We start from the raw sequence: 25,624 nt of genomic DNA, 5'->3' as shown, positions 1-25,624 counted from the left end.
CGTACCCAGGCTTCCTTTAGATTTTGTGGGACTTGGCCAGATTGAAAGGAGGCAGTTATGAATGCTGTTGTGATAGGGGCTAGTGAGGGAGCACAGTCTTTGATGACTTGTGCTGGGCATACATCCTCCTTACAATTAGAGGGTTTGATGGTTTGGAGGAGAGAGGTGACATCCAAGACACTCACATCTTTGAAGTCAAACTGGGGAGAGGGGTTGGGGTGCTTGGACAAGGGGTTGGAGCTTTGACTGTCGGTTAGTAACTTAGAGATCTCCTTTTGATGAAGAAGTATTTTGGCTTGTAGGGTTTCAAGTTTATTGAGCATTGCGGATTGGATGGAGTTGCACCAGGATGCATCCTTCACTATTGGTGAAGGTGGGGAGGGGGGGGCTCCCTGACTTAGCAGTGGACATTTTGGCATTAAATTCTGTTGCTTTGGCATTGGTAATGGCGGCTTTGTACAACTTGGAGGTGGTTTTGAAGGCCAGTTGGGTGGCTTCTGTTGGGTTGTTGCGCCAGGTAGTCAGTGCTGCTCGTTTTTTCCCTCGCATCAGTAAAAGGTCCTGGGTGAACCAGGCATTGCAGTGCTTGGTTTTCTTTTCTTTCTTAAGTGAGAGAGGGGCTACCAAGTTAACGGCCTAGGAGAGGACACTTTTGAAGTCATTGGCTAGGATATTTGGGTCATGGACGAAAGGGGGGAGGAAGGCAGGTACCTTGAGGTGCTGGGCGAGGCTGCTGTGGGTGAGGAGTTTGGAGCTGTGCATGAGGGCCGCTGGGAGGGGGATAGTGGGGAGTTGAGGATTCCTAGAGGTGATGAAGTTGAAGGTGAAGGCACAGCTCCACCTCATTGATGAGGCCTAACAAGTCTGAAACACGTGTCTGGGGTTGCTGCTGCTACTCTTGTTTAAAGGAAGTTTGCCTGGCATTTCGGTGCTGGACTGCCCTTGTGGGTGGGACAAAAACTGATATGCAAATGGATGTTCCTCCTTTGTGAAAAGTACAGTGAGCAAAAAGCGATGACTGCGGACTCTCAAAGTGGGAAAAAAACACAGAACAGGTTATCATCCAATGTTCTTTCTAGAGAGGGGTGCCTGCTACCTATTTTAAATAATATTAGCATAACATTCATAAACATTTTGTTTCAATTTCAACATCATGTATGTTTAATTGTAATTTTTTTTTTTTTTTTTTTATTTTTGTATATAATCTATATTAGATTTTTACAAAAGGAGTTCTCATGGTTTCGTGCACCTGACCGAAGAAAAAGAAATATTGAGATGTTGAGAGTTGCACACCCATAAGTGTTTAAAACAATATTCTTAGTGTTTACACCATCCACAATGAAAGAGAGTTCGATGGCTTTACTAGCTAGATGTCAGAGATATCAGAGAGATGGGTAAACTTTTCCATGGTGATATTTAGTAGTTTTGCCGTCGGGGTTAGCCATCTGGTTTGGGCTCCTGTGATTAGGCGATTCCACCACATGTCTTCGTCATTGATGAAGGAGTTTGCGAACAAGGGACCAAAGAAGGCGTCCCTTTCCTGTGCAAGCGCTGGACAGGACATCAGGAGATGTCTTATGGATTCTGTATTTTCAGAGTTTTTACAGAGGCGACATGATTTCTCCTTGGTGTTAGCTCGGATGGCTAGAATTTCTTTTGTCGGAAGCAGATTAAGACAGGCTTTCAATAGAGTTTTCATAGACCAGTTGCTCGGGTATTTTTTACAGTATTCCATAGGCTCTTTAAGTTTGTAATTTAAAATTAATTCCAGCACATTGGGCCTCATTACGAGGTAGGTGGTAAGGGATTACCGGCACCGGTAAGGACACCGGTGCCAGTAATCCCTTACCACCCTATTCCGAGGTCCCTTAGCGGGTCCCTTCCTTAACAGCTGGGGCGACATTACGACCCTGGCGTTAACCATGGCGCTATTAGCCGGTATTTTACCGGTATTTTACCAACTCAGCCATGGTGAATGGCGGAATTACCGCCCCATTCCAAGGTTGGCGGGGCGGTAATTCCCCATTCACCAATGGCCCTTCCCATTCCCATTTTTGCCCTCATAGGGCTCAATGGGAATGGGGAAGGTGTTAATTATGGTACCGCAAATTGCGGTACCGTAATTACCTCGAAAGTCTCTTTGAGGGTTCCTTCCTTAACGGCTGGTAAAACCAGCCGTTAAGGTCGGGACCCGCAAAGTCACCTCGTAATTAGGCGGTAAGGGTTTAACGGCGCTGACACCTTTTACGGCGCCGTTAACCCCTTACCGCCTGGGTCGTAATGAGGCCCCTGGTTTTACCAGGCGTTATGGAAGGGACCCGTTAAGGGACTTCAGAGCTAATAACGGTACCGTAAATTGCAGTACCGTTATTAGCGCCATCCCCATTCCCATTGAGCCCTATGGGGGCTCGAATGGGAATGGGGAATGGTTCCCGGAATGGGGACTTACCGGGTCCTCCAATGTTGGAATGACCCGGTAAGTCCCTATTTCGGGAACCCGGACCCGGTATTTGGTAAGGGGGTAGCCATGGTGCTAATAGCACCATGGCTACCTCCTACCTCGTAATGAGGCCCATTATCTCTGTTTATGATGCTTTTAAATTTGTTTCAGTTTTACATTCACTTTCAGTGACAATTAGTGCCCTAACATTGATAAGGTCTTTATTTCTGGCTAACATTGAACAGAACACTATCCTTAATTTTTTTAAATTATGCATAACAAATTTGAAATGCAAAATTACTTGAGCTGCAAAGGCCAGTAGGCACTACATTTACTTGCTGCAAAGTTATAGACTTAATGCAATGTTGTCACACTAATTACTCAAAAATGTGATTTCCTCTTTACCAGTAAAAAAAGACATTGATATTTTATCTGTATAGTTTATACATTGTTAATGAAGTAAAAACAATGTGTATTTCAATTGTAGAACAGCCTTTAATAATAGTGTATTATTTCACATGTGGGCTCACTTTCTTTTAATAAGATGTTATTTTAATTATAAATATGTCTTCTAATAAAATTGAATTTGCTGTTTTAGTCACTCATGTAAAATATTTTTTTTTTAGAATGAATGTAATCCATTCGTATTTCATTTTTAAAATATCTTCTAATAAGGTTTTCGTTGTAGAAGTTTTTTTTTTCTTCAACTTTTTAAATTCTTTTGATAGGGCTACTTTTTGACTGATTTTCTCTCTTCCATTTTAATTTAGGGTGATGCAAACAGGTCCTACTCAGATGAGGAGAGAAGCTCCTCAAACCTGGAGGACTGTGAGAAGCTGCGCGAGGCTCTGGCAAACTCTGGTAAGCAGGCTCCGTTAGAAGTGGGGGTTGTGCGTGGCTGGAGCTTTGTTGAAAGGCCTTTTTTTTAATCAGCAGGACATGTTAGTGGTTATTCGGAGAACAGCTAAAAGCAATACTCTTGTGTTAGGTATGTCACCTCATGATGAACCTGGGTGGAGCTGAAAGATCGAATTCTACTGCCTACATCCCACAAAATATATCATGGTCATGGGCGTAATTTTAGGGGGGGGGGACAGGGGTGTTTGTTCCCCCCAACTTTCATGGCACACCATTTTGTCCCCATTCATTTGGCTGGGGCACCTTTACTTCAGATGTCATGTCCCCCCCAACTTTTTCAGCAAAGTTACTCCACTGATCATGATGACAGGACAACACAATCTAGACTGTTTCTATTGTTTATACATGGTACCCCCAAAATGCAGCAAACAAGGGGAATTCAAGGGTGCAGTGGATGTCTCATGCTGGAGAGCAAGCAGGAGGACATGATACTACGGTTAACACCTGGGAATGGTGCTAGGGAGTATGAGGTTTTCATCTATTCTTAAACTGAAGGTGATTCATTTGCAAATGTCATTGGATGGATGTGGGTCATACTGTCGTGTCAATAATACCCTAGAGTGGCCATTATTTGCCGTAAACTGTTTTGGAAATCTGTAGTTATCCAGATAACTAATCATGGCGTTTGCTTGGTTAAATTCATTTCAATGCCCAGTGAAACAGAAACACTGCTACAGAGTCATCTCTGCCCAGACTCTGGCATTTCCTGGGCATAAATATGTAACAGAATGACTTGTGAAGGTCCCATATTCTCCCAGGCTCCACTTACATAGATGATGGCTTACTTGAGCTGGCCGCCTAAATATCAGGCATGTTGATACTCGTGTCCTGTTTCTTAGGCCAACAACTTCTCTCAATCTCGCCCCTTGTGTTTTGGCGTCCTGTAAGGCTCAGTCAGTCCTTGGCCCCATGTTATTCTCTCTCTACACAAGTTCTCTATCTTCTTTTCTTTCAAAGACAAAATGTTCACTTTTATGCTGGTGATTTTCAAATCTTTATTTTACTTTTCTGATCATCTTAACTCATTCTGACTGCCTTTTTTTCACCATCAACCTCTGGATGCTGACCCACTCTCTTCATGTCACCCCTTCTAAAACGGACATTTCCTTATTCCCACGCGCTCACCTCATGGCTGCCCACCTTCCCTCTAATTACTGCCTTCCTAATGGTCTTCCTCTCGCATCATCTGCCCAGATCTTTGGTTTTATCTTTGACTTAATACTTTCCTTCAGTGGCCACATGTCTTCTCACTCATTCTTGTCATCCTCAGCATTATACCATCCACAAAATCCATCCTTTTCTTACATTCTCTTTATTTTTTTCTCACTCTTGTGTCTTTCCTCCGTATGCGTTTTCCTCTCATTTTATTTGTAAATCTTCTGCTAGCTTCCTCCCTGTGGTCCCATTTCTCCCTTTCTTAAGGCTCTCTGTTGCCTTTCTTTTCCCGCTCGTCTTCAGTTCTGCTTCGTATGTGTTGAGTTGTAAAGTGGTTGTGGTCTTGTGCCTCCCTTTCTTTCCTCCTTCTATTCCGTTCATACTCCTAGTCACACTCTCCGTTGGTTCTCTCTTTCGCGATTGGCTGTCCCACATCCTCCTTGTGCTCATTCCTGCGTCCGTTAATTTTTTATTCTCGCCCCTAAACTCTGGAACATGCTCCCTCTACATTGACAGTTTCTGTGTCTAATGACCTTTTAGAGCAGCTGGATTTTAGCTGCTGAGGTGGTGGTAAGAGTTTTTGCCAGTTGGGCTCACCCTTCAATCTTGCGGCACAGTGTCCCCTCAGCATATTCCTCCAGCGCAGGAACGGCATAGGCATGGACTGGCAGCTCCAACAGGAGGCCGCCATTGGGGAGGAATTGGCTCAGAGAATCTCATTTAATCCATTCACATCCGGGAAATTCAAAACTCATGCCAGCGCAGTGGTTTCTCCAGCACATCTATGAGCCTGACTAGAAAGCCAGCAGGAATCTTCACTGAGTCACTTGGTGACTCCGCCTGCTCCTCCATCTTTCTCAGAAAGCGCTTTCAGAGATACACAATGTTTTTGTATTTTCCTTGAATCAAACAATAACTGACACACTTGATAAAAAGGGGAGAGCTCACCGAGTCCCTACACGCCTTCTTTGGCAGGGTCGACCGGAAGATGTGAAAGCCTCCTTATGGCCTTTACAATCGGACGGTCCTCATTCTAGTTGGCTCACCTATCCGCAGCCACAGGGCATGTTATTTACCTCACACATTCAACCCTTGACCTCTGCTTGTCCACCTGTCTGGCCCTTGGCTTGTCTGCTGTGTCCTTCCTGTATGATGGCTGCTGCTAGAACGCAAAAGGAAGCTTCGAGAATCCCATGAAAGAGCAGAGGCCACAAGGTCAGGCATGAAATGCTCAGCACCACGAGCCTCGCATTCAGATAAAAATAGTCCTCTCTTGGAGCGGCTGATGATTCAGAACTGGAGAGAGAGAGAGAGAAAGAGAGAGAAAGAAAGAGGCTCCCTGCTGGGGATAATTTACTGAGACCAAAGACGAGGCTGTTAGTCACAGAGAATTTAGGACAGAAGCCCGCCCTTTCCAGGAACTCCACATATGCCACATACGATGCCCCACCTATCGTGTGACCAGCATGTCCCTCCCGAGCATGCGCCGCACAGTGTTCCACTGTAAAGTGCCCCAGCTGGTCTCTCCCAGCAGTGCTCCGTAGAGCCTCTAATTTGTGTGCGTATACGGACTGTGCCTCGTGGGCAGCATCCATACAGATGAAGACCAACCCTATTTTGTGACGAGCCTACGGTGGCAAACTTTACAGAATGGTCTCACAGGACACTTTGGATGTGGTAGCACTTCAGAAGCAGACTGCAATGCGCTTCATTGCATACGATGCATTTGTGCGCCCCCATAAAATTTTTTGTGACATTAGTTGCAGATGGCATTTTGGTTTTTTTTAAATGTATTTTTATTAGCATTTTTCCCAAAAATACAAGGCAGCAAACTGTGATTCTGGAAATGCATCGGAGAGACAGGGCCTCCGTATCCTTGTCCTTTACTGCTTTTTGTTGTGTGTTCTGTCGTGTTTTCCGCGCAGGAGTTCATGTGGGACTCTCTCTCTTTTGGTTTTGGTGAACAGACCCCTGGGATACCCTTATGGCACCCATGGGTACGGGTGCAACCCTGTGCCCCTAGTGTGTTTTTGGGCACCTGTGTGTGACCCACAGAGCAGGGTACGGGCTGGTGGCAGCTCCATGCTGAAATGACTGGTGCCCTGAGTGTCCTCCATTTTGGGATGCCCAGGCCCTGCCATTGGAATCAGTAGATTCCGGATGGAGACAAAATGGCCCCCATGGCCTCTTGCCTTCCATCACCTGTTACCCTTATCTTCCCGAAGTCCCGGGAAGCCCTGCCTCTGTCCCTTCCCACTGACTGGCTGTTGGGTGGAAGTTCTGTATATGGTAGTGTGGGGAAATGCCAACCAGACTGGCTGGAGCCTTCTCAACGACCGTATGTTGTGGGTACGCCTGTGGGTGGGACCTGGGTAAATGGAGTGTGTGCAAATATACATTCTATGTTGTGGCTGTCTAGTATCTGGTGGTTGACACAATGGTTGAGGCAGCCCTGCCCGAAACCGGTATGAATGCAGCTTGGAGTGTTGAATGGCTCGGTACTTGTCCCAATACACATAACTTGTTGTGAGTGTCTGGAGAGAAGTGAATGGCCTGAATGCCTCGTGTGCCTGATTTGCTGCCTGCCTGCATGAATGCCTGTAGTCGTGATTGGATGCTTGAGTGTGACCCAGCGGAATGAATGGGAGATCAACAGTATATCTGGGGACCTCTCACTGTTGGAATCGTTTTCAGAAGCTGATGTCCACTACGACGAGTAACTGGAGTAACTGAAGCTTGTTCCTGAAGCCCTGCTGGACAAGAAGAATTGCTGTTGCTCTCCTTCACAATCTGAAAGCTGCTGTGCTTCAAGAACTGACCCAGAGAGGACCTGGTAAGGCGCCCTCTTCCCGAGCTATGAGGGACCATCATGCACAGCTGTTCTTTGCCTAAACTCCCTGGTAGACAGACCTTCGACAGGCTGCCGACCCGATACGGGGACTGCTGCGGAACTCCAAGGAGAAGCACCCGGACTGTTGTCCGCCACTGTCGCCGACCGCCCTTGCTGGGCCACAGTTCTTCAACACTTTGCAGTCCAGAACTATCGACACCGAGGTGCCCCGCACGCCTCTTCCTTGCAGGACGTTTACGCTTCCCTGTCAACGAGCACCGCTAGGAACGACGCGGCCACTTCACCGTATTAGCTCGACCTGTTCTTCGTCAGACGTTCGATGACCCGTGACTCCTTCCTGAAAGGGAGGACACTCAAGAAGGGCTGTCGATTTCCCTGACGAGGAACGCTACAACGCCAGGTACTTTGGGGTTGCAGAACTATTGGGAAGTCTAGTGTGAACAATATATGGACTGAGCCTGTGATACATCTTTGCTTTACAGGTTGCCCATGTGGGGGGATCTCCACACAGAACAGTGTTTATGTAACGAAGCCAGTATTCTGCCAATTGCTCAACCAGCGTGCTTTCCTTCCTCTATCTACTGCTGGTTTCCTCTTTATTCTGTTCTGTGTGTCATTCTGACCGTATGCACTTTAATGAGCTCTAATAACGTTAGTGGTACCACTTTGGAAACTGTATGTATTTACCATTGCTGATTTTCCGAGTACAAAGTGAGTTATCGTGATTTTGTATATACCTTTGAACATTAATTATATAAAGACTGTGTTGTAACCGATACAGTGTGTGGATATTCCTTTGTGGGTGCTTGGGGACTACACTGTACTTAAGAACCAGCTTGCATCACCTCTTGAGAAGCTAGGCCTTGATTGCTCGACCAAGTACCGATAATAGAGAATCTTGCCAGGGGTCTCTGTGTCTCCCCTCTACCATAAAGAGAGCGGAAGTGCAGACCCCCCCTCTGGTCTTTACACAAACCCATTCCCTCTTCCCACCTTCTGCTTCCCCCACCCCTCCCCCTAACCCATAGTCTGCATCCAAATATCTTGGTGATACAATTCTTTTCTCGTCCAAATGAGCTTCAGCATCTACATTATGTCCAACATCCTCAGATTCTGAGGGCACCATTGCAACATGTATTCTCCCCTGAGATAATCCGGTATCATTCCCCAGTCTTGGCAGAATGTGTCTCTATCACCTTGAATTCCGTACATGATCCATTCCAGTGCCATTATATCCCACACTTTGCCAAGCCATTTGACATTCATGGGGGGTGTTTTCTGTTTCCACTTTCTTGCTACTACCACCCAAGCCGCTATCAATAAGATCATAAAGGCTTTACACTGGGATTTTGTTGGGATCTGGAATTCCGAATCAAAGACGCTGCACGTCCATTCTTTCTAGGAGTAGATTGGGGGGCCTTGCACCATTTTCTGGATCTGAGACGTTACATCGTCCCAAAACCCTTGTAATACCGGGCAGTCTCACCATATACGCCTCTAGTCCCCTCTCCCATTCCTGTGATATTTCAGGGTACATTGTATGTAGTCTTTCCGGAGTATAGTGCCATTGTACCATGGTCTTGTACCATGCTACGGGATTTCTTACCAGAGTGTCTCCCAATGGATGATTGGTACTTCCTCCCTTATTGTACTATGCTATTTCATCATTTAAGGCCATGTACGGTCAGGGGGTTCCCCTTGTAGAATCCCATAGAGATTTGATAGTAGTCTTTTGTCCCCTGTGTATTGTTATACATTTTTCGAAAGGAGGCAAGCCTCTTTGCCCTGCTCTTTTTATGTCGGGTTGTTTCAACCAATGTCTTAGTTGGCGGTATTCTATCTGGTGCCTTTGTATGGCTTGTATTCTTTCTCAAAGGATCTGACCTCTACTCCCTCCATCATATCTCTGACTTTTTTGCACCCCACTGCCCACTCCTTGAGAATGTGGCTCTGGCCTATATTCCTATGTCTATCCTTACTCCTCATCCACAGCACCCCCTCCAGTGGAGTCCCTGCCACAGCCTGGTCCATTCTCGCCCATGGTTTTGACATGTCATTAGAAAGCCATTCTCGCAGGACTCACAGCTGAGCTGCTGCATAATATCTAGGAAAGTTCAGGAGATCAAAGCCACCCTACAACCTAGCAGCCATCAGGGTCTCTAGAGCTATTCTGGGGTGTTTGTTGTTCAGATAAATTGAGTTATATGGCTATTTAGTGTTGTAAAAAATGTTAGTGGAACCTTGGAAGCGCCTGAAAGAGATATAGTAATTTAGGGATTACCACCATTTGTATTGAGGCTATCCTCCCTAACAAGGAAATTCATAGTGGGTTCCATCTGTTTAGGTCTGCCTTGATTTTTAAGAGGATCTCTGGGAAAGAATCCCCATAAATTTGGTTAATTTCACCCCGGGGAATGTTATTGTGTCTTTTTCTATCTTGAATGGAGCCATTTTCTGTAAGACTTCCAGTTGCTCTTCTGTAAGCCCTAAGTTTAGCAGTTCTGATTTGGTCATATTGATTTTTAGCCCTGCTACCTTTTCCACCGTGGAGAGTTCTTGCAGTAACGCTGCTATTGAGATGGCTGGGTGCGTCAGGGTCAACAACATATGATCCGCAAAAGCTATTGGTTTATGTTCTTCCCACCAAATCCTATCCCTTGTATTGTTGGGTTTTGCCTTATGGACATTAGTAGCAGTTCTAAATACACTGCATATAGAAGTGGGGACAAAGGACATCCCTGCCTCATCCCTCGAGAGATTTGCACTATTTCTGATAAGCGTGAGTTGATGAGAGTCTCATTGTGGTCTGCTATAAGCAGCCTTAACCACCTGTAGACATTTCGGGCCCACTTCAATTTGTTCCAGAGCTTCACATAAAAATGACCATTCTACTTGGTCGAATGCTTATTCGTCGTCAAGCGCTATTAATACCACCGGCACCCCACATTGTTCCACTTTTTCTATTAAGTGGGACACCCTTCTAGTGTTATCCCACGTGTGTCTACCTCAAATAAACACTGATTGGTCCGTGCCTATGAGGTCTGGTAGGAGAGGCGATAATCGGGCTGCTAGGACCCCTGTCTATATGTTAGCATCCAGGTTGAAAAGGGCAATGGGGCAATAAGAGCCACAGAGTTACTGGTCCTTGTTGGGTTCAGGGAGTACTACTGCTTTGGCCTCTGCCATTGAGGGGCTCATCATGCCTCTCCGGCCGAATGAGTTAAAGAGGTTTGCCAATTTCAGGCTCAATTTGGTGCAGAATTTTTGGTAGACGCAGGCTGGGTAGCGATCTGGGCCTGGAGTTTTATTCTGCGGTAGACCTTTGATCACAGCCTCCACTTCCTCGCTAGTGATTTCCCCTTCCAGACACTCCCTATCAGAATCAAACAGTTTACACAACGATGTCTGCCCAAAATAGTCTTTTACCGTCTGTTGGTCAGGGTTATCAGATTTGTAAAGGGAACTATAGAATTCCTCGAAGGGGCTCAATATCTACTCCATCTCAGTTACAATACCACGTTCTCGCTGTTTCAGGGCCATAATGGTACGGTTTGCCTCTTCCCTTCTCAGTTGTCCAGCCAGAGTCTGTGAGCTCTGTTTGCGTTAATATAGTACCGCTGTCTGGTATATAAAAGGGTTCTTTCCGCACTGCTCAAGCGGAGTAGCTCCAGTTGAGCTCTAAGGTCTTTTAACTCTCTATACGTTTCCCGACATTTCTTTTCTTGCTAATGCTTGCATGGTTACTCTTAGCTGGGATTCTATTTCTAGTTCCATAGCCTCCTTCTTCTTCCTTTTTTGGGACTGTGAAGCTAGTATTTCCCCCAAAGTACCACTTTAAAGGCTGCCCAGATCCCTTCTGGGTCACATTCCCTCCCTCGTACTCGGCAAAAAAGACCTCTACCTTTTCATCCAGTGCTCTTACCGCCGATTCATCTGCCATGATCTCTTGAGGGAGTGTTTAGACCCATATGCCTCTGCATGGTTCCCACCTCTGCACTGTAAGTGTTAGTGGTGCGTGGTCCGATAGTGAGATTACTCCCAGGTTTACATCTTCTATCACTGCTGAAACCCAGATGTAGTCAATTCTAGGCAATGGGGGTCATTCCGACCCTGGTGGTAGGGGGTTAACGGCACCGGTAAGGATGCCGGTGCCGTTAACCCCCTACCGCCCTATTACGAGGTCCCTTAGCGGGTCCCACCAGGACCGGCTGACTTTACCAGCCTGTTTTAGCGGGACCCGTTAAGGGACCATGGAGCTAATAACGGGCCCGCAAATTGCGGGCACGTTATTAGCTCCTTCCCCATTCCCATTGAGCCCTATTGGGGCTCAAATGGGAATGGGAAATGGTTTTCTGAATGGGGATTTATCGGGTCCTCCAAGGTTGGAATGACCCGGTAAGTCCCCATTCAGTGAACCCAGACACGGGTTTGGAGGCAGTCATGGTGCTATTTGCACCATGGCTACCTCCAAACTCGTAATGACCCCCAATGTCTGGTGCATGTGTGAGAAGCACCAATGCCCCCTTTCTTCCCCTTTCAATGCATGCCACACATCTTTATGGGCCAGGTTGTTAACGGAATCTCTCAGACTCTTTGGCGGCAGTTTGCTCCCTTGTCCCCTTCCTGAACTTCTATCTCTTATGGGGTCCCATGCCAGAATGAAATCTCCTGTGAGGATAATCTCCCCCACCGCAAAACTTTCCAACTTTAGCATTACTTCTCTAAGGAAGTTGGCCTAGTTTACGTTGGGGGCATTTATGGTCCCTAGGGTAATTATCTTGTGCCCTAATTGTACCGGCAGAAATAGGAATCTCCCCCATCTTATCTCGGGTGTGTCTACGGCTTGCACTTGGAGAGTGCCCCTGATGCCTACCAGCACTCCTGCCTTTTTCCCCTGTGCTTTGACTTGATATGTATGTGAGAAGTGTTCGAATTGAGGCTGCGACCTGTCTGTTTTCTTTATGTGGGTTTCCTGGAGCATGATGTTACAATGCAAGGATAAGAATAGGAAGGCAATATGAGAATGCTAGGAAAGAAGTCAACTACAAATTAAAGGAAAAATGCTTACTCTTGAAGGCTAGGTTGATGAAGGCTGGTAGCCTCTGATCATACCCTCAACATTTTTGGACTTGACGGGTGATGTTAAGTCCCCTTACATTATATGATGTGATCCTAAATGACATCGAGCCCGTGGTGGACATTTCCCTTTTGTCGTATCATTAACAAGTTTTGCCCCCATTCTAGATAGGTTTGCAAGCTCGAGTCCCTCCTTGTCATTTATCCCTGCTTACCCCTTCCCTTGTGAATGTTGACCTCCCCCTCCCGTTCCTCCCCTTCTGCAATTCCCAGTCAGGGCCAGAGTTCCTAAGAACCACCCCAGATACTATCCTGTTGCCTTGGACCTGGTTCAACCCCGGGAAGCTCCCCAGGGATTTCAAGATTAACCTCCACCTCCCCCTCCCTGCGGGTCTCTCTATTCTAGTAGGTACATGTTCCCTCCTTTCTCTCCTTCTTTTCCACTCTTCCGTAGCCACTTGGGTGTTGTTCCCTTCCATTGCTCCCTGTAGAGTTCCCACCCCTTCATTTGGACTGGGGGCCTTTCAGTATTAATTATCTGCCTCCCTTCCTCCCCTTTCTCCCAGACCATCCCCAAGTTCTATTGCCCTCTCCAGTGTGGGCTGATCATGGCATTTGGGAACGGTGGGCATCTTCTTCCCCCATGTCCGTTAGCGACAGTCCCTTGCTTTCCCTCCCACGTAAACAGGAGAGCAAACGGGAATGTCCACTTGTAAGCAATATTTTTAGCTATTAAGATTTTTGTCAGAGGGTTCAAAGCCTTCCTCTTTTGTAGCTTAGCTAGCACCAAGTGTCTTGGCAGAGGGAAATATGGGTTCCATTAATTGTTATTCCCGGGTGGACCCTAGACGCTCTGAGTGTGTCCTCCTTCATTGTGTATGAAAATAGAGCCACCAGGACATCACGTGCTTTCGCTCCAGGGTCCCTCCTCTTGGGTCTCACACCATGTGCACCGGATCAGTGCTCACTTTCTCTGGCTGGATCCCTGTCAGGAGGCTACCAAGCATTGTTTCATTGTGTCCCTCAGGTCTGCAGCTGGAATTTCCTCGCTCATGCCCTTCACCCGGACATTCGACCTGCGGGAACGATTTTCTAAGTCCTCCACCTGTAATTCTAGGGTATGGGTGGCACTTCCCACTTGTTCTAAAAAGTATCCATTTTGTCTGATCTCCACTGTCACTTCCGCCAGGCCCCTTTCAGTAATGTCCACTCTCGTGCCAAGGTCTGTGATTTCCTTCCTAACTTCATGTAATGAGCTCTTAAGGTCTTCTATCAATGTCACAAGTTGGTCCTGGAGTGAGCTCATCATTCTTTCCTCCATGCCCTTAAGACATTCTAGCAGACGCTTCCTTTTTCAGGGACATGGTGTGGGGATTCCCCTCCTTGTGTCCCCCTGCTGTATATTTCCCTGTGGTTGGTTCTTGAGCCTCTTCCTGTTGCTGTCATTAGTAACGTTCTAGCTGACCCCCTTGTGGATTAGTTAAACCTTTGGATTTGGTCGGCACGTCCTTCACCTTAGCCACTGCATCTGCAGATAATTTCCCAGCGTCTTTCCTTCTTAAAAGTGCACCTTTTGGTGATTGGGATCTCAGGCCTTGTATAGGTTCCCACTACCTGGTCAAGCACCTTCAGCTGGATGGTGTTCTTATGATTCAGAGCCTCAGGTCGGATAGGCTGAGTGGGAGGGCCCCTCAACCCCCGCTACGTTGATCCGCTTCTTGTTTTTTTCCCAACTGGCTGCAACACTCTAGAATCCTGTAAAATATATCCTTGGTTGCCACTGCCTTGGAGTGAGCGTGTGAGTCGGGTGATTAGTGGGGATCGGCAAGTGTGGAAGGAGTCCTCTGGCACCTTTGACGGCTGTTTTTCCGTCATCCGTTCCCTCCCTGGTTTTGTCACCCCTCCCCCATCTGTGGTCCATGATTATTCCTTCCTGGGCGGGGGGGGGGCTGGCTGTCCAGTCACCTGGCGGGATGGGGCAGGGGTGATGATAACTGGAGGGGTGCTCGTGCCCCTCTCCTCACTCTCCCACACTCACTGCTTCTCCGCTTGGGGGCCAGTCAGCTCTCCTCTTCTTAGGAAGACCGTGTAACACGCTGCTCCGTCACCTTCTACTATCTACAGGCGCCGGCTCTAGGTCAAGTCTCCTGGGGCTCAGCCCCTTCCTTAACGTCCTCCAGAGCCGCCAGCCGGCCAGTCCGTCTCTCCGTCACAGCCCCTTCCCCCTCTGCTCGCTGGTGTGAATATCACGTTCCTCAGAGGATGCTCTCCGTTCCTTGGGGGGTCTCCTCGATCTTCTTGCTTGAAGGGGGGATGGGCCTCCGTATCTGGATAGTGTAAAAGCTGCGAGGCTATGCTGCTGGATGTGTCGGCTCTTAGACCTGCTACTGTGGGCACGGGCAGAGGAGTGAGAAACATGTCCTCATACCACGGCGGGCATCTTCGAATCCCCGCAGATGGCATTTTAAGACATACATAGAACAAAAATATAACAAAACTGTAGGGCCATTGTAATGCAGAATACTCACCTGTTATAGCTCTGCACATACCCTATGGGGAAAAATATATGCAAGCCTCCTAATTTGCATATGCATTGAAACCAACAGAATTGACTTCTCAGATAATTCAGGGAATTGCAAAGTATATCTTTAGGCTTTGATACTTAGATGCACCATGCGAAGTGACATTGCAAGATGCTGCCATAAGTCAGCTGAGTAGCGAATAACTGTGGTATGAAATATATGAATTGCACCATTATACTCTAAGGAGCAACTCTTTAGGCACCCGTCTTTTTTCTATAATAGTATGATATATTAATATAAGTTATTAACTGACTAACTCACAGAGGCTCCAGATAAGACACAGTGAAATTAAATGATTTGCCCTGGATCACACACTTTGATTAAATGGAGAAAGAGGGATATGAATTAAAGCTATTTAACACATATGTTCCCACGTTTAGTTGATATTAATATTTATTAAGGTTTTTCTTTGTGTTTCATGTGCCTAAATAATACTTTCTTTATAGCAATTCCTTGAAAGGAGCTCACATTACGCAATAAACTAGCCTTTCATAACAAACTTACCTTAAAGCTATATCAATTAGTCATGAAAATGTGTTGAGCAATAATAGTGAATAGAGGATAGCACAGGGGCAACGCAGCAAGACCACGCAGAGCAAGAGGTTTGAATCCCATATCTGCGCTTAGAAACCGAACTCAGGTACGGTACTAGGCACGTTATAAAAAAAACATTAAATAAATAAAATAGTATGGTTTCAGTTTTACTCTCAACATTCTACGTAGAAGGTCACAGTAGCACTAGGCTAATTAATGTAAGCTTAATCTCACTTGGGATATAAACCCAAAGGCATTACTTAACACGGTCTAGAGGAGCAATTGAATGCATTATCCCTAACTCCCGCCCCGCACTCCCATCATATTGGAACAGTAGAAGAAGAGCTCCTTATGGGACCCCATCTGTTCTTTCTATACCGCATCAAGTGTATGAGAGATGATATGCACTCAGACAGCCATACCGAATGTACCCTTGCACTGAAAGTGTGGAAGGATGCCTTGTGGAAGGCTGTCAGCACACACTATTGGACATCATGGAGTGCTGAGTGAAACCTGATGAGGGGAGAGCGATGTCATAAAGCAGATATACAATGCCATACTGAAACGATATGGAAATACTTAGGAGAGAAGACGTAACTGTAGTAACAAGAGAAACATATACAACATTATAAAGTAATCATGAATACGAAAGAAGACAAAGTAACCTGTTGACCAATAACTGTAAATACACAGTAACGCAAGGTAGAAAAGACATATAGAAGCTTGCTATAGAGCAATATACAACATGGCTAGGACGGCCATAATGGGAAAATGGACGCCGGCTCAAGTGTCTATGTTGGCTTGGGATCAAGGATGGTATTTTTAAGGAATAGCTGCAAAGCACAATGGGAGGCAGATGGATAAGCCATGGACGAGACATATTTCTTTTAGATTAAAGAAAAGGAAAACATCTGCAAGAGCCAAGTATTGGGCAATTAAAAGTGTATAAAGTGGGTACAGGTTAGGGTGAGCAAGTCTCTAGACGCCAAAAAGAGCAATGGCGCTCAGTATAATTAAATCATACAGCAGTAAATAAGAGGTTGAAATGGACAAATTAATGGTCTCTTCCAGGGACTTCATTAATGGGGTCACCAGAGGTCACAACTGCGACCTCTGAGGTCTCCCTTGCAACCTCTGTGGTGTCCATTGCGACCTCTAAATAATTTTAAAAAATTTTAAAAAATTAAAAAAAATAATCTTTTATAATGCGAGCTCCTGAGCTGTGGCCAGCACCATGTGGCTCTTTACTTCTGGAGTGGCTGGCTTTCTTGTTTAAGCCCCTTAAAAAAAAATCTAACACTTTCAGCACTGACCCTAAATAAGAAAGAATAGCAATACCAAATAATATGTATTTCTGGAATTCTATAGATAATTGCTAGACTCATTAAAGGTTTATTTCAGCCATACTTCAGGGGGTGAGTCACTGATTTAATCTGTTCTTACACACCTCAACTCAGCCTTTCATCCTTTTGAGGTCGATACATGAGTACCATCCCAGGTTGGGTGATATTGGGTGTATATTTTTTTCTATATAAAGAGCTTAAGCGCAAGTGCTATATAATAACACATCATTATCATTTGGTCATGGACGTCTGCTTGCATTCACAGTAATTTGGTAATATGGGCCTATACACACTGATCTTAATGATACATATGGCGATCCATTCATGAAATGTACATCACATTATAGTGATATTGTAAACATATTTTTTGTAATGTACAATGCTATCTGGTGCCACTTCCTGTTTGGTCAACGGGTGATAGGTCGTGTTCCATAGCTTCCCGTGATATCACTTCGTGGTGGGGTCAAATGACATCACTTCCTGTGATGTCATCAGGGGGTCAAGGTTTGTGTGATGTCACTTCCGCTACCCCTGGCATTTTGGTGAAATTACGTCCCTGGTCTCTTCACATGTGAATCAGAAGTCGAAAACAAGGGCTATTGATTAAGTCTCAGGTGAAAATAGTGATTTGCTTACACACCCTTGAATGTCCAAGAACAGAGAGCAGGCTACAAGGTCATCTACAGACAGGAAACGTTGGCTCATGGCTGGACTGATGAGAGAAGATGGACTAATTGGGAAAGTGGGGAGTGATCTAATGTGATTCAAGCACTTGGGTTTCATTTCGCTTACATGCTGCTAGCCGATAGAAAGTCCAAAGTTGGGGTGTTTTATATATATATACATATATATATATATATATATATAAAGCAATAGTAAAAAATCAAGGTGATTATTATGATTTTTTAATCAAGAGATTGACATCAGTCAGGAGGGTACAAATCAAAGGAGAATAGTAAATAAATAAATAAGAGATTCTTAAAATATCAATGATAAAACGAGATTTTAAAAATGGATAGATGGGGTAAACGAAGGAACAAAAAAGAACATTAGTGTGTAGAGTTTTAAAAAACAGAACACATATTTAGATTTTTGGATAATTAAGCGGCTATTGATGGTGTCTGCTCAAATTGATCAGTGTGGTATATTTGATAGCATTAAGAGAAGAATGAAAAATTGAGTAAGTATAGAGAGTGGAATTTGACTTGTCACCACGGGGGACACACCTCTTCTACACTTATGCAGGACTTTGCCAAGATACACAGCTAAAATAAGGAAATATTCGGAATGGGTCTGAGGCACGACTAATAAGACACTTCCGCTGTGGTCTCAGGTGGGTTTGTTGTCAAAAACAGTATTGTGACATATGACAATGTAGTTGCATGCTACATATAAGGGAAAGAATTTACAGAAGAGGTTGGCTGTTTTAGAGCTATGGAAGATGTATCAGAGCGAGAGAGAAGATCCAGCGGAGAAGGAGTGGCTGCTTAATCGGCATAAAGGGGATGATAAGAGGTGTTCGGTTCCCCCTTCACACCCTGAACACAAAGGCATAGACACAGAGAAGGGACTTATCCTTTAAAGGAATTGAACGCAGTGGTGGGGTATGTTAATCTGACATACATGCCCCCCACTCATAACAGTGAGGACAATGTGGAAGAGGGTTAAAACAGCAAACACAAATATATCTCGACACGCTATGAAGGTAAACCACATGATGAGTAAAAGGACAGACAAGATAGACAGATGGAGACAGAGAAAGAAGCAAGGAAACAGAAAGAAATATAAGACAAAGCTAAGGGAATAAAAATAGTACAGAACAAATGCATGGGAGGACAGTTATTATTCAAGCTGGATGATAAGGGCATTGATGGGTGCGATAAAACCAAGAGAGAATAGTGGGAAAAGAAAGAAAAGGAAGTAGAGAAAGAAAGAGAATGCAAGCAAAGTGAAGAACAAAGAAAGTACGAAGCAAGGATAGAAAAGGAAAGACTAGAAGAGACAAGATGAGAGGAGGTAGAAGCACAAAGAATGAAAGAACGTAGGTTGCAAAGAAGGCAAGAGGAGGATGAATTAAGACAGATAAGGAGAAGGGAAGAAGAAATGAACCAAAGAAAGGGACTAAAAGATGACAAGATAGAGTATCTGTGTCACAGAAGCATAGTGCCGATTGAAGCACAAGAACCACTTGAGGAAGAGAGAGTGTCACAACAGCCCTGCAGGGAGCTGCAAGGAATACCAACATGGGCTGATGAAGGAGCTAGAGAAGGAATATCATTGGGGATTTATATAGGCAAATGTGGGATAAAGACAGGCATAAAACCCAAGAGAACTTAGAAGGATCTTGTTTGAGGGAAACTTGAGATAGGTTACATGAAGTCATAGGAGATGAGCATAGAACACTGTCTTTAAGTAGACTAGATCTTAATGATGCAGAAAAAGATAAGTCATACAAGCTGGGACATAATAATGACAGGCGAAGAAAGGGAAGAAAACGAAACAAAGCATGAAGGGAGGGCACATGCAGATTTTCAAAATAATCAAGTGTAGAATAACAGGTAAAATGGTCAAATTTAGAGGACCTCAAAGAAAGAATACCAGAATCGACACTATATACTGATTGACCACAAGCACGATCACGCAGTGCAAGGGATATATGCCTGCCTTATGTAAGCAGATTAAGGGCACTACCAGGACAGCGACAAACGGACGAGACTAGCCCCGACTGGAAGATGAGAAGTTTAGGCAGGTATGATTATGGACCAGGATTTTCACAATTCCCATTATTAGAAAAAGGAGGAGGGCGACCGCAATATATACCGTGGCCACAAATGAATAAAGACAATTTAAGATGTAAATTACAGGTTTAACTTCTGGTGCAGGAAAAAGGATCTATGCATTAGAGAGAATGACATCAGGAAAGACATTAGCTATAGGTGACATACAGGGCTTGCTAGCAGGCATTAAAGGGGAGAGAGCTGATGACATTTGGAAGTGAGCAGGATATGCAATTGTGACTGCACAAAACTTGACATATGATGGAGCGCCATTTAATAATTGCAGAGCAGATGTACGGCGAGCGCTCAGAGTACAATATCCTGATACATCAGATATGAGTGTGATTATGACTAGGAAAGTGGGGGAGGATGAAGACCCTGTTACTTGTATTCAAGTTATTCAAGAGAGATGGTGACTTGAGACGTGTGAACCTTGGAATAAAACTGTAGCATTATTTGACCACATGAACAGCGAGCGCTCAGAGTACAATACCCTGATACATTAGATAGGAGTGTGATTATGACTAGGAAAATGGGGGAGGATGAAGACCCTGTTACTTATATTGAAGTTATTAAAGAGAGATGGTGACTTGAGACGCGTGAACCGTGGAATAAAACTGTAGCATTATTTTACCACATGTTGTGTCAGGGACTGCCTGAGCCAGTGCAACAGCAAATTAAGAAACAGGTGGGAATGGAAGTGAAGACTTGAACGAAAATACAATTGACAATCGTGTATTACTGCCGATTGAGTCATGAAAAGAATAAGAAGAATGCTGAGTGCAGGAAGCAGGAAAAGGTCAAAGTTAGTCCAGAAAAAGCTGGAGCTTTTTTGGCAAGCAATGAAGGTGAGGTGACACAGGAGATGCAATCACTGCAGCAAAACAACGTAGTGTGTCCCACAGATCAGAGTGGGTAAAATCTTTGGCCAAGGGGAAGAGGAAATGGGCCTAGAGGAAGAGGATGAGGGGGATTTCAAAACCCTCAGGGAAGAGGAAGATTTAATGGCATAAAGCGGCAACAATGCTGGAATTGATGAAGAATAGGACACATAGCCAGATCATGTAGAAGCAGAGGAGGCATTGCAGAAATCTTGATATGCTCCAAGAGGGAGGATGCGGTCTGCTATGCAATATAATAAAGAACCACAGGAATATTATGCCCAAGATCACACGCAGGTTCAGACATACGCTCTGCAGCCACAGCAAATGCAGCAAGTGCCATTACAAATGCAATCACCATAATGGCAATCACAGCAAGTGCCCATGCAGGCAAAACAGGTGCAAACTCAGCCAACACAGACACAACAGGCCATGGTACCACAATGGAATATGAACACAGGAGTTCAGCAAGCACCTGCATACAAATTAGGCAGTGTGACTGTGGTAGGAGGAAATCCTTTCACAGTTACAGGGATCAATTTATTATCCAAAATAGAACAACCCACCAAGCATCCTCATGTGTTCAGTACTATCAGTGACACCAGACCCCAAAGAGAAATCAAGGGTGAAGGTGCCGATAGGAGGTAAGACATTTTCATTTTTTGTGGACACTGGAGAAACTCGTTTCTGTGTCCTTGAGGGGAAATATCCAATGTCGGGTATTGCAATGAATGTGCAGGGATTCTCTGGGGCGATGAGTTTAGTTCTGTTTACAGAAAAATGACCAATCTCTATAGAAGAACACAACAAGTCTATACCATTATTATATTCTAGGCAAACGTCAGTTAACATATTGGGGCATGACATAATGACTAAATTTAACATGACAATATCTTTTACTGATGAAGGAATAGAGTGTTCCACTCCAGGGATATATTATATAAATGTGAGAGAGTTTATATTAGCCTTTACAGGCCAGAAAGCATTACGAGGGGTCTCTTTGGACCCAGAAGTATTCTTGTATGGAGTGACTGTTTTATTATTGTGGATACCCAGATTAAGAATACCTGGTGAGTTTTTGTGCAGACCAGAAGAAGCAGCAGCGGTCAGAGAGGAAAGAGTGGCTCTTCATGGGACAGATGAGGAGGGAAGAGGATGGAGAACAGTGATAGCCCTCAGTAAAGGATATAAGCTGACAGATTTAACAGATGAGGAGTTGTTTAAGGATGAGTTATCTGATGATGAATTAGTATTGGATAAAAGTAGAGAATAGAAAAATACTGCAGAGAATGGCGTTGGCAAGAATTAAACCACTATTTTTCCAGGAAGATTTAGAGAAAGTGCCAAAGATTATATCGGCTACAACTCCAAAATCAAGCTCAAACCAGGAGCACTTTTGCCATGTGCAAAGCAATACCCCATGTCGCGAGAGGCGAATGAAGCTATATTCAAGACCATTTCCACTTTAATGAAGGAAGGAATATTGGTACCATCTGATTCTCCATTTAACATGGCTGTGTACCCAGTGAGAAAATCGACGGCAGGGTTGTGGAGATTTATAGAGGACCTTTGCCCTCTAAACAATATAGTTGAAGCTGAGTTTCCTTTAGTTCCAAATCCTGCGACAATATTGTGCAACATCCCTTCTCAGGCCAAATATTTTACAGTCATCGATTTAAAGAATGTGTTCTTTCCAATCCCCCTCGATAAAGACTCACAGGATTTGACATCCTTTTTGTATAGAAATATCCACCTGAAGCATACTTGTTTGCCCCAGCGGAACTGTGAGTCCCCTTAAATCTTTAATAGAGTCCTCCATATCGACCTAGGCATTGTTTGGCTTTAAAGTGCAATAGTTCAATATACTGATGATATTTTGGTGTGCAGTGAGACAGAAGAAAGAATCCGAGAAGATTCGATTAAGCTTATGACAATCCTGTCAGAGAAAGGATATAAAGTGGACAAAGAGAAGCTGCAATACTGTCAGGATGAGGTCTTGTGTATCAGACAGTTGATTTCTCATGAGGGGAGGAAAGTGACATTTGAAAGAGCAGAAGCAATTATGAAGACCTCAGATCCTAAAACAGTGAGAGAAATGCAACTATTTTAGGCCTATGTAATTATTGCAGGGACTGGGTTTTTGATTACAGTACAAATATTCGACCACTTTTTAAAGAAGCACAGGTGGGCCAGAGTAAAATAATATGGACAGATGAAATGACTGAAGGATTTCAATAATTAAAAAATAGCGATCAGTACAGCCCCTGTGTTGGGAATTCCAGATTATCATGAAGAATTGTAGTTATTTTCCCATTCAAATGGGGGATCATGACCGCAGTTCTTACACAGAAAATGACATTAGGACATGGACACAAACCATTAACCTATTATAGTGGGATTTTAGATCCAATTATGAAAGGGAATTATCCCTGTGAGCAGTCTTTAGCTTTTGGTGCATTTGCAATTGAAAAAGCTTCAAGTATAACAATGGGATTGTTCAGTAACATTATTGGTTGAACATGCATTATTTGCAATTTTAGAGAAACCCAAAAGTACATTGACCACGCAAAGAACATCAGCATACGAGGGAATATTTTCAAATCCTGCAATTAAAATTGTCAGATGTAAGATAGTGAACCTGACAACCTTCATAGCTGAACCAGTAGGGCAGGATGATTATGTACATGATCGCACAACATATACTGAAAGTTGTAATGAAAATCCCCAAGCTAGATGAAATTCCCTCAAGAGAGGGGAATTTGTTTTTATTGATGGTTCTTCAAAAACTGACCAAACGTCCTGCGAAAGGCATACTGGATCAGTGATATAAAGCTGAACCAAGAGGGTGAATTTGAAGTGGTTACAAGCAGGAGATTGCCTTCCCATTACTCAGCACAGGCTGCAAGAATTAGTGGCACTTATTGCCGCGTTTCAGAGATTCGAAGATGAGGAAGTGATGGTGTACTCTGACTCCACCTATGTGACGTCAACCATACACGCAGGTCTGTGATGCTGGAAAAGGAGGGGCTTCCTCAAGACAGACGGCACTGCAGCACAACATCCGTCCCTATTGAATAAACTTATTGAAGTACTAGCACTCCCATTGACTCTAGCAGTCATAAAATGTGCAGCGCATTCTAAAATGACTGATTTATTTTCTTGTGGAAACAAAGCTGCAGATTTAGAAGGCAAAAAAGCAGCCTATTTCCCAACCATTTTAAAATTTGAAATAGAAATTGTTAAACAAATGACAGGACAATGCATGTTGGTTAAGGAGGACTTTAACATGCTGTCTATTGTCCAGTTAATTGAGATATAAGGGCGAGCACCACAAGAAGAGAAGGATTTATGGAAGAAACAGGGGTGTTCTTTATCCCCCACTGAGGCAATTTGTAGACAGGATAGCACTTCAAAGACAGTTATGCCTCTAGCATTATTGAGGGTACCGCTGGAGCAACTCCTCTACCCCACACATGTGACTCAAGAGAGTTGTGCTGCTACAATTGCAGAAGAGTGTTTTTCACCAAATCTGTTAGAACATGTGGCACAGTTTATTGTAAATTGCACTGTGTGACAGAAATGTATTGCAGGGCACACTTTTTGAACAGTGAGAGGAACAATTCCTAGACCCAATGACCCATTTCAGCACCTACATATAGATTATGTAGATATGCTGCAGACATGCAATGGTTACAGATATATGCAGTTTGTGGTATGTCCTTTTTCTAGAGGGATCGAGGCAGGTCCATGCACATACCCTGACACCACGTGCACTGCCAAATTCCTTGTGCATGAAGTGTTCACAAGAATGGCTGTGTGTGAGGTTTTGCATTCTGACAATGGACTGCATTGTGTAAATGGGCTGTTTGAACAAACGGTTCTTCTATTAGGCATTAAGCAAAGGTTTTCCTCTGCGTTTCACCCACAGGTGAATGGTGTGTGTGAGAGTTAAATGGAGTATTGAAGGAAAGGATTTCAAAAATAAAAATAACTTTGAAGAAGGGATGGCTATATTGCCCACCCCTTGCCTCATATGCCGAAGAAACCAGCCTGGCTCAGATCACTATCTAACTCTTCATGAGTTGGTGACTGGATGATGCATGAGAAGCCCCCCCCCCTTGATCCTCCAACTAGGTTAGAAACAGATACCCATAGTGTAGTGAAGGCACTAGATGACGAGATGCATGATTACCTAACAACAGGTCAAGAATTGAAGGGAGGGGTCAAAGAGAAGCGACAAAGTCGATCAATCCAATGAAACAGAGGATTTGTTAAAACAACCAATTCTATACCCAGGGGACCAAGTGCTGGTACGAAAGTTTGTACACACTTGGAGTACTCCCCACTTTGAAGATCCCTATGAGGTAGAAGAAGTCACACCCACAGCAGCCAAGGTAAAAAAAACGAAGACCCTGGCTTCATTTTCACGACATCAAGCCATATAAAATTGAAACCCCGACCCCTCATGCATCTACTGACTGTGAAGCAAGAGAAGAGGTTCTGTGAATTCAGGCCCGTTCTATGGCCAAGAGTAAAGACAATGAAAATGAAGAGCACAGCAGTACCTTAGACAAAAGGCTAATGTCTTTTAACATTTGACAAGGAATAAACAGACTTGCAGTTATCCTGGAATTAGTTTAGATAGGCTAATGGAACAATGTGTTCAATTACCAGAGCAGAAATAAGAAAAATACACTTCATCTTTATGTTACCTATTGCAATAAGATTACACACGTACGTATATGCTGTTTTTACCTACATATTGCAGTCTTATCAAGATCTAATAAGAAGATATGTCAATGTCATAAAGTTTCTTGGAAATTGTAAGAATAATCATGTTATTTTTAGAATAATTATAGTAATCATCTTGCAGTTTTTAATGTAAGGGTGTGATTCTCAGAAGCTTACAGAGTTGCATATTAAAAGTATGAGCAATAATTAGGATGTTTCAAAATATGCAAGGCCATCAAGAAAATTGATGAGTTTCCATGGAATAATAATGATGGCATAATTCTGCATTATGATTTGTGTTTTCCTCCTTATTAATATGACATTTAGATATATTAT

General features: G+C 44.1%; 1 protein-coding gene across 3 annotated transcripts in view; it reads left to right on the top strand.

Moving 5' to 3' along the window:
• Positions 1 to 25,624, top strand: part of CACNA1I (calcium voltage-gated channel subunit alpha1 I) — a 1,993,092-nt gene that overhangs the window by 1,649,174 nt on the left and 318,294 nt on the right. For all 3 annotated transcript variants that reach the window (XM_069652938.1, XM_069652937.1, XM_069652936.1), the window contains exon 15: positions 3,211 to 3,301. In XM_069652938.1, the coding sequence (XP_069509039.1) occupies positions 3,211 to 3,301 (91 nt within the window). The remainder of the gene's footprint in view (positions 1 to 3,210; positions 3,302 to 25,624) is intronic.

Source organism: Ambystoma mexicanum, chromosome 3q, assembly GCF_040938575.1.
Source record: "Ambystoma mexicanum isolate Mex_15411 chromosome 3q, UKY_AmexF1_1, whole genome shotgun sequence".
Taxonomy (NCBI): Eukaryota; Metazoa; Chordata; class Amphibia; order Caudata; family Ambystomatidae; genus Ambystoma; species Ambystoma mexicanum.
The sequence above is the reverse complement of the archived record's forward strand: the minus strand, read 5'-3'. Positions and strand labels throughout refer to the sequence as shown.